Consider the following 18,043-nt stretch of genomic DNA (forward strand, 5'->3'; position numbering starts at 1 on the left):
GGTTTCTCTTGGGGAGGGAGGTTGGTTGGTTTGTTTTGGGGGGGGTTTTGGCTGTAGAATACTTTATTCCATCAGATATTTCTGTCAGTAGCAAAATATCTCCTCCAAGTCCAGTCATAATGGAAAATATAAAGGAGTTTTGCTGCTTGCCTAACGGGAGTCTTGTGGCATTCTGGTATATGAAGTCCTGAAAATTGAATAAATCCCAAACTCACACTTAGGCAAGTGTCAAATAATTGTACAGTAGTAGCAAGATTATAGCTCCTCACTTTATCTTTCTGCTGAAGCAGCTGACAGTAGTCAAAGCTTTTTAATTGCCTTTAGTACCTGATTTCTCTTCAACTCCAGTATCTGAGAGAGAATTTTCAGTCCTTCACAGAGGTGTTATATCTTAAGGACCGGTTATAGAGAAGCAGATATAAAAGCACTGTATCAATATATCATTTTATAATTTTCTTCATAGATGTGCTTTTTGCTCGGCTCTCCTAGATGTATATACTCTCAAGACTCTTTTAGGAAATGCCTTTGATTTACTCAGTCCCTTCTGTGTACAGTCCTAATCTAATCCCATTAGAATTCTGTTTTGGAAGGAAGGTTGGACCAGGCCCTTATTCTTTTGCAAAACCAAAGAGGAGGCAAATATATGAAGACTAATTTGTTGAAGATGCCAATAGAGGGAAAGGCACTAGTGGTACCCTTCTAAAGGGTTCTGAGGACTGCATTTTCTGAATATCCAGATTTTGAAGGCACCAAGAACATAAGTTACTAAAAGCTAGAATTTCTCATCTAAAATTACTAGACCTTAAGATCTTCCTTTGTAGAAATACTGACATACCTAAAGCAAGAGCTGTTACATTAATTATTCTGCATTTTAGTGCATGTAGTTTTTTTCTTAGGGGAATACTTCTTTGATAAAGGTGATTGTTTAACTTTGCTAATGAAGTGAGGGCCTCCATAACGTGTTTAACAAATCTGTAATTTCTTTGAATATAAAAATGGCTATCCATCTACTATGATAGCCTTTCACATGACTTTACTTTTTTTTACAATATATCAGATAATGCCAGGAAATAATATGCTCTTAAACATAAACTATGTTAAATTGGTAAACTCAAGGACTCCAAGGTTTGGAAATACAAGCAACCCTTGTTCTGTCATAACTTGGTCCCCTTATGTAGAGGAATTTTAACATGGTCTTTAATTATGTGGGCCCTTTTTTTTATTTTCCCTTCCCAGACAACCTGTCTCATGTCATAGAACAGTGCTCAGTTCAACTTCCTGGGTCCAAGTCCCAATCTCCACCCCAGGCTCCATTTCCCAGTTTATTCATCTGGCTGCCACTTCCACTAAGCCCTAGTTGAGCTTCTGTCCCCTTTGCATTTAGATCAGGTAGCTTCCTCCTTTGTGTTGCCTCCAAACCAACAGGAGAGTCATTGATAGCATGGGGGAAAGGCATTCTCTCCATTCCAGTGCTTGGCCGCAACTCAGCCAAACACTAGAGGTAAAGTTTAGCTTTGCTTATGTGGTCGTGGGCTGGAACGTGCTTGGTTGCTTTTTGGGTATGGAGCCTATGTAATCTGGTCAGCATTAGGGGCTGCAAGAATCTCCAGCATACATTAATGAGGATGAAATATGTAGGTGTTTTTGTTATTAAACTCTACAAAGAATGTGCATACTATTTGGGAGGTGTGAGGAAGTTATTGGCCAAATTTGGGTAGGTTTACAAGGGGGAAAGCGTATGTCCCTGATGCTAATGCTATCCCTGCTTGATATTATATCCCCAGTAACAAATACACCAGTGTTAAACCTATTTGTTTCTGAAACAAGTTGCCATCAATTAAAAAAAATTGAGTACCTGTTTTTGTGTTGTTTTGCTTTTTGTTTCAAAGTATAAGTACATATAAAAAATGCTAAACAGACACCTGAACTGTTTTGGCTGACTTTATCTAAAAATTTTGACGTGGCACAGACACATAACATGGAAAACTTCAGCTTGAATGCATAGTTTGCCATCAAACAGCTGGAAACAGTGTCTTATTATGGCATCTGTTAAGCAACCTTAATAACAGATGGCACCACTAGGACACCTACAATACCAGGAATGCATAAACAGAACAAAAATGCAGTTTCAAGAATGTTTTATGTAAATTGAGGTTGAACTGGATTTATTTAAACCCATCATCCGCTAGTCTGATGTTCACATACAGAGCTCTACAGTAGTTCTGTGCAAGTCCTGGCCTAGAATTAAAAATTTTAAAAAAATCTTTATTTGGTTTTGGTTTGTTAATCCATGATATTGTAAAAGTTAATGATTTTAGGAGACCCATTGTGATGATTTTAGTTTACAGTTCAGTAACCCAATCTATTGTATGAACTGCTTTAGTCTATGTTGTAGATTCAGCTGCATACTTTTTAATCTTTAAAAAAAAACACAGTAAAGAAAACAATATTTTTAAAAATGTCAGGTGGGTGTAATATTACATCCTTGGAAGTTTTAAATAAGAAGTTAGTCCAAAAAAACAAACCAACCGATTGGGACGGTTTAGAGATGGATGCTTCTGCCTTGAGTGAGGGGGTTTGACTGAAGTCCCTTTCAGCCCTATTTTTTAGTGATTCTAATTACTTGCCATATTTGGGCATCTAAATTACTTCTTTATTTATTCATAGTAATAGTTAGGAATAAAGATCTTTCAGGGAACAATATAAAAAAGCAGTCTAAATATAACACTTCTCTTTTGTAATCCTAGCTTTGTAAGTGTAGTTGGGATTTATAAACACTTAATATTTTTACTGATGACAAGTTCATGAATTCAAGTTTTCATAATTCTCAGACTTTTCTTTTTCTTTGCCCTTGGATACTAAGATGCATCAGCAAGCATGAAGTAATAGAGGTGACTAATATTGAAAGAACTTTGTATTTTTCTTGCTTTTTTTTGTTTGTTTTGCAAAGCAGAATTTTGTGTACTTGATGGATTTAGTCATTAATTCTCAAATTAAATATTAGCACAATAAGAATAACATGAGTTTGATACTATGTATATTTTATATTCTGCAAATAACTTTGTTCCACAGTGCTGCTGGTGGTGAAATATTTGACCAGTGTGTAGCTGAAAGAGAAGAAGCTTTCAAAGAAAAAGATGTGAAACGGCTCATGAGGCAGATTTTGGAAGGAGTTTCATTTTTACACAGAAATAACGTGGTTCATCTTGACCTCAAGGTAAGATATCATAGTTTTTGTTGTGGTGGTTATTAATGAGCTAACTAATCCACAATATAATATAATACTAATGATAATTTATAAATACAATGTACATCCAAAACTCCAGGAACCTCATTCACCTTTCAGGGTGCAAACAGAAGTGCAGCTCCCAGGTCTAATTCGGGGAGATTCATAGAAAGTGCCATGATTTAGACCAGTCCTCCCAACTCAGTAGACCTGTGGTTCTCAACCTGTTTGCCATAGTGGGCCACATTGGTAGTTCTCAATGTGTTATGTGGGCTGCAGTCACACAGCTTGCTTCCTGTGTATCTGTGTGGGAGGGAGGAAGGAGAACGCAGTGGAGGGAGATGCATTCTGGTGTTCTCTCAGCCCTGCTGGAGTGGGGGAGGCGGGTGAATTGGAGCCCCTCATGTCAGTGGGGATCCAGTCCACCTGCCCGCCAACTCCAGCAGGGCTGAGAACTCCAGAACAGACCTCCCTGCCTTGCCTTCTCCCCCCTCCCATCCAGTGACAGGGGCTGGGCCTGGGTTGTGCTGCAGCCAGACCAGATAGAAATTAATGAAGGTGCTCTGCTTTAGAGCATTTTGATTTGAACCTTTATATAATGAGGGTTAATTTGTCACATGATTGGAGTGCTCTGCAGCCATGCTTTTCTGTTTGAGCACAGCTTTACAGCTCTTTCAAGGGCTGATCACACAACAAATGGATGTTCGACAGGTATTAGAAATGTCAGCCTTGCATTTCTTTTCCAGAAAGGTATAAGCATTATAAAAAGATGTATTTTACATTGGTTAATATAATTAAGTTTCACTTGCAGCCTGCAATCATTATAAACAAGTCTAGGTTTTATGCAAAAGATTCCTTTGTTAAAGTAGAATGTAAGTATCTTATGGGCTAACAACACTCTTAAGAAGAGTGTCTTGGCTGAGAATTTGATTTGTGAAGTTTGGAAAAATTAAAGGATACTGTAAGCAGTCATTAAAAAAAAAAATGACCAATTCACTATTAAGCTGATACAGGATTCTGGAACAGCTGTATTTTAATACAACAGACTGATATCACTCTTCAATATTTGAAAGATATTATAGTAGAAGACAAATTAGGAATAAATGACAAATGTTCAGGTAGGAAAAAGCTCTAACATAGGGTAAATTCTTGAAAACATGCCACACAGGTACTAGGACTGTGTGAAGCTTTGGTTGCTGATTCGACTCAGCAGCTGAATCTCCAAATCCAAATCAAATCGGGAGGCCCTTTAATCTCTTGGAATCGAACCGGAACCCTTTGAATCGATTCAGAGAGATTTGATGATTCGGACATAGACACAACTTTAAATGTGTTTTCTACATGCCTCAAGGTACCAGCGGCTTGTTAACACTGAGATGGTGGGGGCAGATGGAGCATCCCACAGGAGTGTGGGAGGGTCCCCAGCTCACTCAGCGACGGACCCAGAAGTGGGCCAGAAGCACTTCTGGTCTGCTGTGGACCACGTGCCCCCGATTCGGCAACTAGTGCCACCCAGGATCCTCCCACAGCCGTTCGCCAAGCCAGGGGGGCACAAGAGGGATCCCTGGTGCGGTTGGCAGTGGACCCAGAAGTGGACCAGAAGTAGTTCTGGTCCACTTCCAGGTCTGCTGCTGAGCACGTAGGGAGGCCCCCCTGCGCTCCTATAGGACTCTCCATCCACCCCACCACCATCTCAGTATTCACGAGCTGCTTCTGGTACCTTGAGGTATATAGAAAAAACATTTAAAGGTATGTCTATGGCCGAACCGCCGATTCTTCGAATCAGCATCGAATCTTCAGATTCGGATTCAGTCGAATTGAATTGGGACAATTATCTGGATCAACTAATCAAATTGCTGACCCCCGATTTGGGCCAAATCGGAATGGAATATGGCCTGTTTTGCACACCTCTAACAAATACTTCTCTATGGAGAGGTATAAGTAGGGGGCATTACGCAGTACATATGGAAGATTCAAACTTTAACTGTAATTCTACATCCTTACTGGTGAAAGTTACATGTGACTGTTAGTTTTCTATCCCTTTAATCGGTTTCAGTTTCTGCTTATTTCATCTCTTGTTGTATTTGTTATTTTCTATTTTGTTTTGTTTTTACTATGATTCATTAACTCCTAATTACTGTAATCCCCAGCACAGAATTTAGTCCTCTATCCCAAACCCCTTTTATTAAGCAGCTGACTGACAGAAATCCCTAAAGAAGCAGTTTGCTCTCATATCTGTCTTTTTCTTAGAATTTTATAAGATCAAGGGCTGATTGAGGAAGGGATGAGGGAGCTGTATGTTTACACAAAATCATAAAGCTCTCCTTTAAAATGTGGTCATATCATAATATGACAAATTATTTAATACTAAGCTTTCTTTTTAGTGACCAGTATACACAGTAGTTACACATTAGTAACCAACTAGTTTAATACAATGTCAGTTGGAGGTCTATATTCCTAGATGCACGTGTTCAAACATGTTGTATTTCCTGTTGACATTTTAAACAATTTCACAAGACATAATAGCTTTGTATATGATGACTATAACTTACATACGCTGTGGTTTACTATAAAAGCACAAATTGTTCTTGTTTGTAAATTAGTAATACTTGAACGATAGATTTGTCTGTGCACAGTACTTGAGTTCTAAGTTTTTGTATACTAACCTACACTAAAATTTCCATAGTACTGTATATTTTGCAAAAATAATCTTGCTGATATGAGAGGTTACTGCAGTCTGTTACATTTTTACAAATTTTTACCCCCCCCATGTCCAATTTCATAATATAAATGGACGTTTTTTTAGCGTGGCTCTTAACCTGAAAAGATGATATTCTAGTTGCTGAAGATCCTTAGAGGATTTTCCTATCTAAAAGAAGATGAATACTGATTATCCCATCTGGATCTTAGTAAGGCACAAAAGGTGTTGCATGTAAGCAGGGTGCCTCACTACCATTACTGAAGTTTTAATGAAGCTAAGCTAAAATGTTTTGCTTGCTCTCTAACACCAGTTTTACATTTGGACCTCTGAGGGCTTCCTGCCTTTGGTCTGGAACAGACAAAGACATCTAGGAAAATATATTTAGCTTTTTGTGGTGATTGATACCTCTACATTAGGTCAGACTGTGTCAAAAGAATTGAATCAAAACAGTTGTCTGAATGTTACCGTTATTGCTGCTACTTTGGTTTGTCTTTTAAGAATTAGATTAAGGTCTATTCAGCCAGATCCGTGGCATTAACAGCCAGCCTGCTTTAGATCATATCTGTCCCATGATAGTTACAAGATTTCCCCTGTGAGACTAAACACTATCTCATTTTATTCTGTAGGAAATTCTAATGCTGACTTGATTTACCAGGGTTGCCACCTGTCCCTCTCCCCCAGAAGGGCCTGTTTCTTTTTCTTGGTGCTTGTCACATCCTGATTTCACCACATGTTTTTTGACCTTTTTAAATGGCAAAATGCAATGAATCAGAATGCATTGACTTGGAATGGGAGTAAATCCATTCTAAGCATGTGAATACAACCTTAAATCTACTTCTTTGGTTTTAGTTTGGAATTTACGCACAGATGTATAAGAGAGATTCTTAAACCTCTGTCCCTTTATTTTTGGGTAAACACCTTAGAGGTTTCCTTGCTTTTTTTCCCCCTGCTGACTGTCTTCATATTTTATTAATGGATGTCTGGTAGAATTTGAGGCAAGCATGCATGATGAACTATGAGGTTGGAAACAGAGGAGAAGCAAATGGAGAAAGGGAGGAAAATATAGAGGAGTAGGAAGAGAACCTAATGTGTGCAAGAGCAAAATAAGTGACTGTAGAAAGAAACAAAAGTGAATTGCTGGAGAATACAGCAGCATCCAGAAACAGAAAGTGACATAAAGCCAGGAAGAAAAAATAAAAGAATAAAATACTTGTATGAGTACAACCATTGTCACCTATTTACTAGCTCCTTCAATCAGTGCTTCAGCAACATGTCGTATACTGTGTTCTCCAAAATAATTAACAAAATCTCTGCTTTCTTCAAATTGTTTCTTTGAATACAATTTCACTAGATCTATAGAAAACTGCCTAATGCAGTGAGTAGGCAGGTTGCTGTTTGAAAAGAATCCATTGGTTTCTTAGAATTCAGATAAAAGCTATGTTAAACTGTAGTTAAGGTTGCATGCGTATCTATTACATCAAGGTTAAAGCATTGTAGAGATATACTTACCCCACAGAACAAGCATTAGAAACCCGAGAACGAAAGTTAAGATTAACATGTTTGATTTGTGTGTCCCATGAAGAAATCAAAATCAGTTTCATCTGGGACTCCAGGCACCTGTGCCCTAGTGGTTATAATTCAGTTATGGTGAATTACTCTAGGCAGTTAGGTTATATAGGTGCTATAACTGTGGTTTGTTCATGTTTCACCAGATGACTGTGATGTCCTTGTAACATTTGGGTGACTAATGCTACTCTGCCTTAACTACATTTCAGTATATCAGATTCTGCTTTAGCTGCTTTTTCCCACTGAAGCAACGCAATGTGACTACAGCCTTTTGAACAGTTTCTTCTTGATGCCACAGTCCCCTCCATGCTCCTGCTTCTGTGCTGTCAGGATTCACCTATCTTCCCTGAAGGGATTTGACTTCGCTCCCATTAGAAATAATGGGAGGTGACGGCCATTTTGAAACAAAAGGACCTTTCTATTGCACGCTTAGCTTTTTTTCTTATTGAGACCAAGAAAAGCTGTTTTGAAAGAGGAAAGTTCTTCATGGGGTTTCATGTAGAAGAAATATTGCTTTTAATGATGCAACGTTGAGATATAAGCAACAATAGCAAGTGAATGACTGTTAGTACTTAATCCTCAAATATGGCCAACACACAAGACTTGAGAACTCTCCAACAAAGAAAGTTAGAAGAATGTGTCTCATTTCTCTAACATCAGTTGAGATAGTCTGATTCAGGAACTAAGTTTATTAAAGGCTTAGTTTCATTTTTGCCTCAAACCAAATTTAATTTTGTTGTAATGCCTCAGAAAAATGTGCAAAAATCTAGAACTCTTGGTTCAGAGATGATACCTTTTATTAAACCACCTAAGAAATTACAAAAAAAATACTTTTCTACAAGCTTTCAGGGTTTCTTGCCCTTCATCAGGCTCAGGGAAAATTAAAGATGGTAAAAAGTAGTCATATAGTTCATGATTCTTTTGTATCCAGTAGATTACACTTAAGTGCTGTAACTTTGGGGAGTGCACACTGTTTTTCCTATGTAAGTGAATCACTACTACTTAAGCACCATGAGCAAAAGAGACTTGGGGGTCATGATTGACCACAAGATGAATATGAGCTGGCAATGTGATACCGCAGCTAGCAAAGCAAACAAAACTTTGGCTTGCATCTACCGATGCATCTCGAGCAAGACCCAGGATGTCATCCTCCCAATGTGCTTGGCCGTGGTGAAGCCACAGCTGGAGTACTGCATCCAGTTTTGGCCTTCACAGTTTAGGAAGGACATGGAAAAGCTTGAAAGTCCAGAGGAGAGCCACACACATGATCAGAGGGCAAGAGAACAGGCCTTATGAAAACAGGCTGTGATCTATGGGACTCTTCAACCTGGAAAAGCGCAGGGTCAGGGGTGACTTGGTGGCAGCCTATAAGTCCATAAGGGGGTTGCATCAGGATCTGGGGAAACGTCTGTTCACCAGAGCACCCCAGGGGATGACAAGGTCCAACAGTCACAAACTCCTGCAAGACCATCTTAGGCTGGACATAACGAAAAACTTCTTTACTGTCTGAGCCCCCAAGACCTTGAACACACTCCCCACAGGGGTGGTGCAAGCAGCTACTCTGGACACTTTCAAGAATCATTTGGGCACTTACCTTGCTGGGATGCTTTGACCCTAGCTGACTGCCTGCCCCTTGAACAGGGGGCTGGACCTGATGATCTGATGAGGTCCCTTCCAGCCCTAATGTCTATGAAAGCGATTGTCTTTTGATATATATATATATATGGGCTGGTTTTCCTGGTGCCTCTGGCTGGCTCTGCCAGTGCTAAGTGGTAAATATAATTTGGGAAATGGTCCAAAGGAATTCCAGGTATTTCAGAACAAATTCATCCCTCTTCAGATGTTGGCATTTAGTTTATTTACTGGTTCTTAATAAGGATTCGTTTTAGGTGCCTACATTTTTAGTTGAAATCTTTACATTCTAATAACATTTTAAGTACATAACTAAAAACACTTTTTAAGTAATAATTATTGTTCAAACAGAATTAAGGTCACTTATCTGTCGTCCTTGTTTTTCTTTAGACGCAGCAAAAATACGCTTAAAGACTTTAAAGATATTGAAAATTGTGACAGTTTACAAATAAACTGAGTTAGCAAAAGACACAAGCTGGTATGTGTGGGACAAACATGCTGATAGGTTCTACACATACAGATGGTGTTAACCTCTAGGGAGTTTTGGTGCGTCTTTTGTGCCATTCTCAGATTAGAACAAATCTGATTTCTCAGTTTTATAGCTACGTCTGACTGTTGAATGCTGCTTTTAACATAAATACCTGTTCACAGTTATCTTCGGTAAAGTGTATTTTTTATGTAATAGAGAACGTACCCTCTTTATGCTTAAAATAGCACTGTATCTTTACAGCATGAAATAATTGCATATAGGTTTGACTGCTTCTGGCATCTGTTAATTATTTTGTTATATTTTTCAGCCCCAAAATATTCTGCTAACTAGTAAATCTCCTTTGGGTGACATTAAGATCGTTGATTTTGGCCTTTCCAGAATAATGAAGAGTAGTGAAGAACTAAGAGAAATTATGGGAACTCCTGAGTATGTGGGTAAGTAATTAATTAACAGAGGAGCCATTAATTTGGTCTATGGAAAGAAAGTATTTTTTTAATGCGTGGGGGAACTTAAATTTTGCTTTGTTTGCACTCCATGTGTTAAGCTGATATCTTAAGCTTTCTGTAGCATTGCAGAAATGGGCATGAAATTTATGTGGAACTAATATCCTACTTTAGCCTTCAGGAAAAAAATGTTCTTCTGTCACTCTTGATAGTGAGATCCTTTATAGGTAAGCTAGCTAATCAGTGCGCTGTTAACTGAACCTGGGCCCACCTAGTGGGAACCACAGTACAGATTTTCATAGGTTGTCCACCTCACCAGAGGTATGAGTGCTTGCCAAATTCTGACACGATAGGAGATAACTTTATGGAGCCTCCCTTTCACAGAAAAGTAACTGGCAGTGAATGTTTGTTTTCCAAAAGATGGAGAAAGAGTACTCTAGCTCACCTATTTTTTTATATATATATATATTTTTTTTTTTTTTCTTATCTCACCTATTTTTTTCTTAAACTGGTTTATTTATACATGTGCTATGTAGTGTACTAGTCATACTGCTTTTATGTATAGAAAAATGTAAAGAGACAAATAAATGATTCAGTAAGCAATTCTTCAGTATATTGAATCATATTAGTTGCCAACAGAAAATTAGGCAGTAGGCGCAGAGCTTGGGGGCGGGGGGAAGAAGCTACATGTGAACATAATGCAGAATATAAATATACAAACATTAATAGCAGGTCCTGAAAGAAGATATCCAGCAGAGGTGACGTACAACAGCTAGTATTGTTTTGAGTTTTGAAGATTGTAAAGAACTTGTGTAGAAGTTTTTCTATATAAAGGAAAGTTGAACAGACTTCTGAAGTCAGTAGTAAAAGCAAATGGAATAAAAACTGAAAAGAGCTATGATTACATTTTCTTTAGGAAACGAATCCAGTGATGGTTGCAAATTTGTGGTCGCTTGTTTTTTGTTTGTGGGTTGGTTTGTTTTGGGATTTTTTTAGATTTTGACTTGCTACAGATTTTTCTTTAAAGTAATTTTGTCATATTCTAGATGATGAACTGCGCCTTGCATTGTTAGGTCTTCTGAAGTGCTTAGTGCTGCATTATTTAATGCTGGCTTATTGTGCATGATTTTGCACATAAATGAGTGAATATAAATTTAGTTGCACTGTTTTGAACAAGAAGTGTAACCTACTTTATGCTTTTTTTCCATAATAGCTCCTGAAATCCTAAGTTATGACCCAATTAGTACAGCAACAGACATGTGGTAAGTGCAGCCTTTGATATATACAGTTTAAAAAAAAAATTGAGAGCTGTTAAAAATAATGCTTTTCCTCTGTGTTTTCTGTTCTTTATATCTAGGAGCATTGGAGTACTGGCATATGTTATGTTAACAGGAATATCGCCTTTCTTAGGGGATGATAAACAAGAAACATTCTTAAATATATCTCAGATGAACGTAAGTTACTCTGAAGAAGATTTTGAACTCATCTCAGAGTCTGCTGTGGATTTCATCAAAACCCTTCTAGTTAAGAAACCTGAGTAAGTTCAATAAAAAGTTGTCTTTCAGTGTTCCGGAGACTAGCGGAGTTCTAAATACAACTGCCAGCTATAAGCTTTTTCTGATGTTTTCCTAGAGCAGGGGTAGTAAAATGAGCACACATGGTAGAATTTAGCAAATTTGTAATTCATTATGCCCAGTCTTATGTTCTGCGTTTACAAAAAGGTTGTCTCCATTTCTCAGCTAAAATGAATGATGTGGCAAGTTTCATGTTGCTCAGATTTCATTTTACAGCTGCACTTCAGTATGATCAATAAATAAAATTGAATGAATTCTGACTAATAAGGCAAACAGTGGTATAGTATCCCACTCCTTTTGCATTTGTTCATTCACTTACTAATATTGCAGAATGACTCCATTTGCAGCGAGTTTCTCAGTCTGCATATAGTACTGAGGTATTTTACAGTCTTACAGAGCTGATAGTCAATAAAGTATACTTATTTGTGAAGTGAGCAGATTTGACATGGTTGCCATTAGGAAGCAAATAAGAAACCCTACAATACTGCTTCTGTTTTGAAAAGTATCTTTGGAACTTCATTAATGCCTCTCTTTGGCTCAGCAACTGACAACATAGTTCCGTAGGAAAAAACCAGTATCAAGGATTCAAATATTGGGCAGCTTTGTATAAATTTAGTATTTTGTATAATTTACCACTGTGTGGTAGTTCAGATAGCATGTGATTTGATACCTAAAGGATACTCCCGTTTATTTGTTTTATAATATATATATTTTCTCGGTTTGCTATTGGTCCTGGTTTTTCTTTACAAAAGGGGGGGCACTACCACAGTTCTGTTGTTCAATGGTTGAATCAGTCTGTGCTGTTTTAATGCAAACTCTTACACTGGGAAGAACTTGTTTAAACTTCCTAGTTCTTATCCAAGGTCTCTTGTTCAGTGTTCACCTTTTGATGCTCCTGGCATTCTTGAATAAAAAGCAGCCTACCTTTTTTTTTCTTTGTAGGGAACGGGCAACTGCTGAAGAATGTCTTCAACACCCTTGGCTAGCACAAAGTGATATCCCAGATCCTGCATGTAGCAATAAGAGTATACCAGCTGAGGCAAACACTGCCACCCAGACAGATGAGGATTTTGCATCTGAAAAGTCTGTAGATGCCGAGAAAACTGAAGAGGAGGAATCGGTAGTGACAGAGGAGCTTATTGTAGTTGCTTCATATACACTGGGACAGTGTAGGCAGTCAGAACAAGAAAAAATAACTGATCAGAAAGCCATTTCCAAACGGTTTAAGTTTGAAGAGCCACTGCTGCAAGAAATACCAGGAGAATTCATTTACTGAACTGTATAGAACTCAGGAGCTATAACTGGAAGGCAACAATTTCTACAAGAAAAAGGTTTCTGGCCAAATGAATTGCACAGATATGCAACAAACCCTCTAGGTGAAGAGGAAAATGTAGATAAAAGACAACAGAGAAGAGTGCCACACTTCTTTTTTTTTTTTTTTTTTTTTTTTTTTTTTTTTTTTTTTTTAATTTTATGTAATAATTAAACAGTTTGTTTTAGAGGGTTGACAGGAGTTCACCAGCAATAATGGCTTCCTTTTTTTTTGTATTTGACATTTTATTCTTTCTTAGGAGTGTCTTCAAATACTACAGAATGCTACTTATTCTCTTGTTCTGCAGAAGCTCAGGAGTATTTTTAATGACAACAGGAACTTCTTGATTTAATTTAGTCATTTGATGTAAATATACGAAGTGAGATTCTTTTTTGACACCCTTTAAATAGTTCCACTGACCCTGGTGAAACTTTCTTTTGTGTAACAGTGTCAGAAAAGAATCAGTCCAGCTGACTTGACACCCAGATTTCAAAGCCTAACAGTGTGAGCTTTCCTTTGAGCTTGCACCACGTAAAGAATCGTAAGATCATCTGAGCTGAATCCCAGTCTAGATTTAGGTTTAGATTTTGGTAAAGCCCTTGAGAGCATGTATGCCCCTCGGGGAACATAAATAAGCTCAGTTCCAAAACAGCAAGGTGCAATGCTGAACGGTAAGAGATGGTTGCTAATTAGCTGCCCCTGAGGGAGCTGTTCTCCACAGATGTTAGTCTTTTTTTTTTTCTTTTCTCCTTGGTAGATGCCCTGGTAGAATTAAACTCTATATATTTATGTCAAATGTAATGATTGGGGAGAAATGACCCATAGCCTCATTCAGCTTCATTTAAGTTAGTGGAGTTTTTCCACTGACTTCAAAATCAGATTGTTGGTTCTCAGTTTAAATTTAACAACCCGGAACTAGGGGTAAGGTTATAACGGGAGAGTGAGGTGCTTTTTGGCAGGGGAGAGATGGATTCCCTAGACTCAGTTGCATGGCCCAGTTCAGTCTACACAGCAGCTGAGGAAGAATGTCCCTTTCTTTTCCAAGGGATAAATGAGGGATTGCTCTTACCCAGTTCTTCTCTCAGGGTGGCAAGTGTATATAATTGCAACCTTGAGAAGCTGTAAGAGGATTATGCTGGTTAGTGAGGATGCTGTCCTGTTAAGATGCTTTATTGGGACCAGCTGGATCGCAAAATTTGTGACAGATTTTGAGCAAGGAACTCGCATTGGGCTCCTTACATTTCTGACATGTTCCAATCCCAATGCAGTTCCAAAATTCCATGTCTACATAACTGAAGTTTAATATTGTGAACTGTTAACATTCAGGTATTTGTTCACTTTCCCTGGTCAGAAGTCCTCCATGATGATAAATCATATCTAAAGCTTTTTTGTCATGATACAATTAATAGAAACTCTACCTAGTTAGTTTTTTCTTCTTCCATATAACCACACTCTCTCATCGAACAATGCAACCCAGAATGTGTTTACCATTTAATTTTTTGGTACTAGCAGGCAGAAGTCCCTGATACTGAAGTCGAATCTTGACATCTGTGTATCTTAACAGAAGAGGTAAATTGTAGTTTACTACTAAAAACAAAGGTAGATATGATTTAAGGATATTGGTATAATCGGATTGGTAATTTGGTTATAATGGGAAGAGAAGTAATATTACCTGATTAAATGGAATGAAGAGTATTGTGTCCCAAGAGGAGAGGCTGTGTTTTGTTTTTCTTTAATGCCCGAGTGCCAGGATCTGGCTGCCTTGGTTAAAGACACACTAGGAAGTTTACACTTAAACTTAACCGTGTTATATTCTCCGCACTTTACTTTCATCTTTGTTGCATTACATGCTGAATAGTCATTTGATTAGAGTAACGTCTCATTCCAGCAGGACCTTGTACATAATAAAGGTATGATAATTGTTTACTCAAAAGTGATCCAAATTGAATAATTCATATTGTAACCCAAGGGTGATTTTTCATTTTTTCTGAAGCATTTAGAAGTTGTATGCTTAGGCCATGCTTAAGTTTACTCCTGAAGACTATATCCTCTCGAACCTTTATTTAAGACTATATTTAAGGCCGTGCTTAAGTTTACTCCTTCTGCAGACTATATCCCCTCAAACCTATGTTAAGCAGTTTCCATGTAAGACTTTGGATAGCCATGATAAACTATTAATAAACCAAGATTGTAACAAAGGAAGGTTAGTTGTGTTTCAGTCTGCATACTAGCTTTGTTTTCATGGACTGTGGAAGTGACCAGCAGGAGTCTTTGGGTCTCCCACAGTCCTGATCACTACCCAGTGTTATCAATTCAGTAATATTAGTCCCCTCACTAGTTTGTCCTTTTTGCAGTTTGGTCACTTAACCAGAGCAGCTTCTTTGGTCATGATGTATCAAATCTCTGTTTACGTCGGGCATAATTGAAAATGGTATGCCTGGAGTTTGGGGAGATTTTTTTAAAATTATTTTTTGGGTAATACAACTATACTTCCTTGCCAAACAACAAACAGCAATAAAAGTGAGAGATTGGAACTTTGTTTATACTCTAAATCTACAAACAGAAAATACTGAAAAGAAAACATTTGATGCTTGTCATGTTCACATATTCAAATGCCTGCTAACATTTGGAATTATCAGTTCTGTTATTTCTTTACTCGTTTGCAAGTCCCATAAGAAACTCGGTTATGGTGTTTAAGCCTTGACCAACTTGTTAATAGTGGATTTTGAGTAGAACAGGTCAAAAATAGATGCTGAACAGCATACAATTTGTGCTATATGTTTTAGTTTGTATTGTATGATAGTGAAACTTTAAAGTGTTTAAACTAAACAAATTATAATGTATTTGTTACAAGGCCAGCTTCCTTTGAATTGGCTGCTTTGAGACTTCCAATGTGCTGCATTTTTGTTAACTTTTTGTGCCTTACGGTGAGTTTGTACAGTATTTTTAAAATCATTTAAGAATTTGTATAAAGTTTATATAAAAGTTTAATAGTTTGTAAGTTATACACAAAGCATGTTAAGTTGGTCTATAATGGAAAAATAAAGTTTCTATTAATGTATTATTGCCAGGCTGTTAGCCAAGTCCCCACACATCTGAAGCGTTGATAGTTATTTCCATTCCACTATAAATGTGTACAGCTGTAACTGAGGAATTGCTTTTCTGAGCAGTAAAAAGGTTCTATTGAGTTTATTTGTTACTAATAGTATGCATCTCAGACTTGCTCTGCCAAAGGGTGAATTTGATAGGCTAAGTTTTGAGGAGCTCACTGATTTGTGAGAAGTGGATTTGATCCTCCATATTCAGTGAAGTAGTAATATTCAATATGTAAAAGATTGCATTTAAATGGGAAAGTGCTTATACTCTAAAGTGCAGAAAGTAAGGGATTAATTTCTCCATCCCATTCCTGGGAACTGAAATTGCATTCTCCACATCAGCTTACAGACCTGAAATCAACTGTGCTAAGGACTTCAGTAGCTTCCTTGGACCTCAGTTCATGTGTGCCGTGGTGATGCCTTGTTACGTTTTGTAGTGTAGCAACTATTTGGCTGACTGGATGGATCTGTCAAAAGGTGGAAGGGGGAAAACAAGACCCTAGCTGGGTTATAGAAAGTGTTAGACTATAGTTAACCATATTTAGGTGTTTGATGTAAGCAGTCTTGTTGCTACTCTGTCCCACCGTAGAATACTGTAGATACTATACAGCAAACAATGAAAGGCAGTGGTGTCATGAACAAACTGGATTTTGACTGGAATAAAATGCTAATACAAGTGTTACCCAGTTGAGAACAGACTTCACGGACCCTGCCATGCCTCTACTTACAGCTGTCAAACAGAAAATTGCCAGTAATCTTTTTCCTTTATGGCAGTGCAGGATTATTTTCAGTATTGATCTGATTTGGCCAGATGTCTCAAATTGCCATCTATCTAAGGATCTCAACACACAATTAATTTTAGCTTTTGGAGTTTGTGAGGGGAGTCCTGTGACCATTTTTATAAATGGGAGAAACTGAGGCACAGCTGTTTAAGTGAATTACCCAGCCTCTCATGAAAACACAGGCAGAGACGGGATACAGCCCAGACGGCCTTACTCTCTTGATCCTGTGCCTTTGTTTTTTTTCCCTACACTATGACTGCTAAAGAGGCTCCTATTGCTGTCCTTGGAAGATGCTTTTAGAGTTTAAAGGGATGCTGTCAACTTAAATTTCACTTCTGTCTCAAAGAACAGACTATTGTAACTGAAACTTGTTTGTTTACTTTGTATACTGACAGGCCTTTCTGTATAGTTTGCTGTATTTGTGTCTTTCACATGTCAACAGAACAAATCATTTTAAATAAAATGTACAAAAAATGGACACTTGCAGAAGAATGCAAAACTGCTTTTTTCTCTGTTTTAAGTCTGTTTCAAGTGGATATTCCTTTCTGTCCTACCTTTTTTGAAACAGGATTTTCAAAGGCACCCAGCTTTTCACAAGGAGGCTAATTCCACTACTTTCTTAAAAAATCCCAAGTAGTGCATGGTGATGTAGCCTGTACCAGCTCATAATCTTAGAACTGTCTCCCAAGTCCAGTCTTCATACACCCTCAGTAGCCCTACCAGCTACTGATCTTCTAAATTAAATATTATTACTTACCTTGAATGGTATAAGAACACTTCTGTTTAGCTTGCCTCTCCTTGCTCTAGCCTCTTGTTCCATGAGGTTACCAGTCTCCTCAGTACCACCAGATAACAAATATGTTTGTTGTCTGAATTAGGTATTTGTAAGTTTGTACTCAGCAAATAAGAGCATGATGATGTATCCATTACCCTTTGCACCTAGAGTAATACTTTTGACATGGCACATGAGGGTTATAGGAAAATGTCACGTATGTTTGTTGGAGAGAATTTTGCAATATTTACAAATGTTAAACTTAGACTGCCATTAGAATTAAGGAATTTAGTACTGTCATCTCTCTATAGGTCTCTTGTGTGTCTTCTAGTCTTGGAAATGTTTAGGACCACTATTTTATGCTTACTGAATTGTAAAACACTTGGGCTGTAGATGTGAGGTACAATTTGTTTGGAGACTGGAGGTGTGGAGTAGGGGGGGGGGGGGGAA

At 37.8% G+C, this 18,043-nt stretch overlaps 1 protein-coding gene across 1 annotated transcript in view; it reads left to right on the forward strand.

Moving 5' to 3' along the window:
• The window catches only part of STK17A (serine/threonine kinase 17a), a 47,140-nt gene extending 32,602 nt beyond the window's left edge, over positions 1–14,538 (forward strand). The window contains exons 3-7 of the mRNA XM_019509101.1: positions 3,073–3,217; positions 9,923–10,049; positions 11,272–11,320; positions 11,416–11,595; positions 12,575–14,538. Of these exons, the coding sequence (XP_019364646.1) occupies positions 3,073–3,217; positions 9,923–10,049; positions 11,272–11,320; positions 11,416–11,595; positions 12,575–12,908 (835 nt within the window). The 3' untranslated portion in view covers positions 12,909–14,538. The remainder of the gene's footprint in view (positions 1–3,072; positions 3,218–9,922; positions 10,050–11,271; positions 11,321–11,415; positions 11,596–12,574) is intronic.
• Positions 14,539–18,043: the final 3,505 nt, after the last annotated feature.

Source organism: Gavialis gangeticus, unplaced genomic scaffold, assembly GCF_001723915.1.
Source record: "Gavialis gangeticus isolate Ggan-Ray unplaced genomic scaffold, GavGan_comp1, whole genome shotgun sequence".
Taxonomy (NCBI): domain Eukaryota; kingdom Metazoa; phylum Chordata; order Crocodylia; family Gavialidae; genus Gavialis; species Gavialis gangeticus.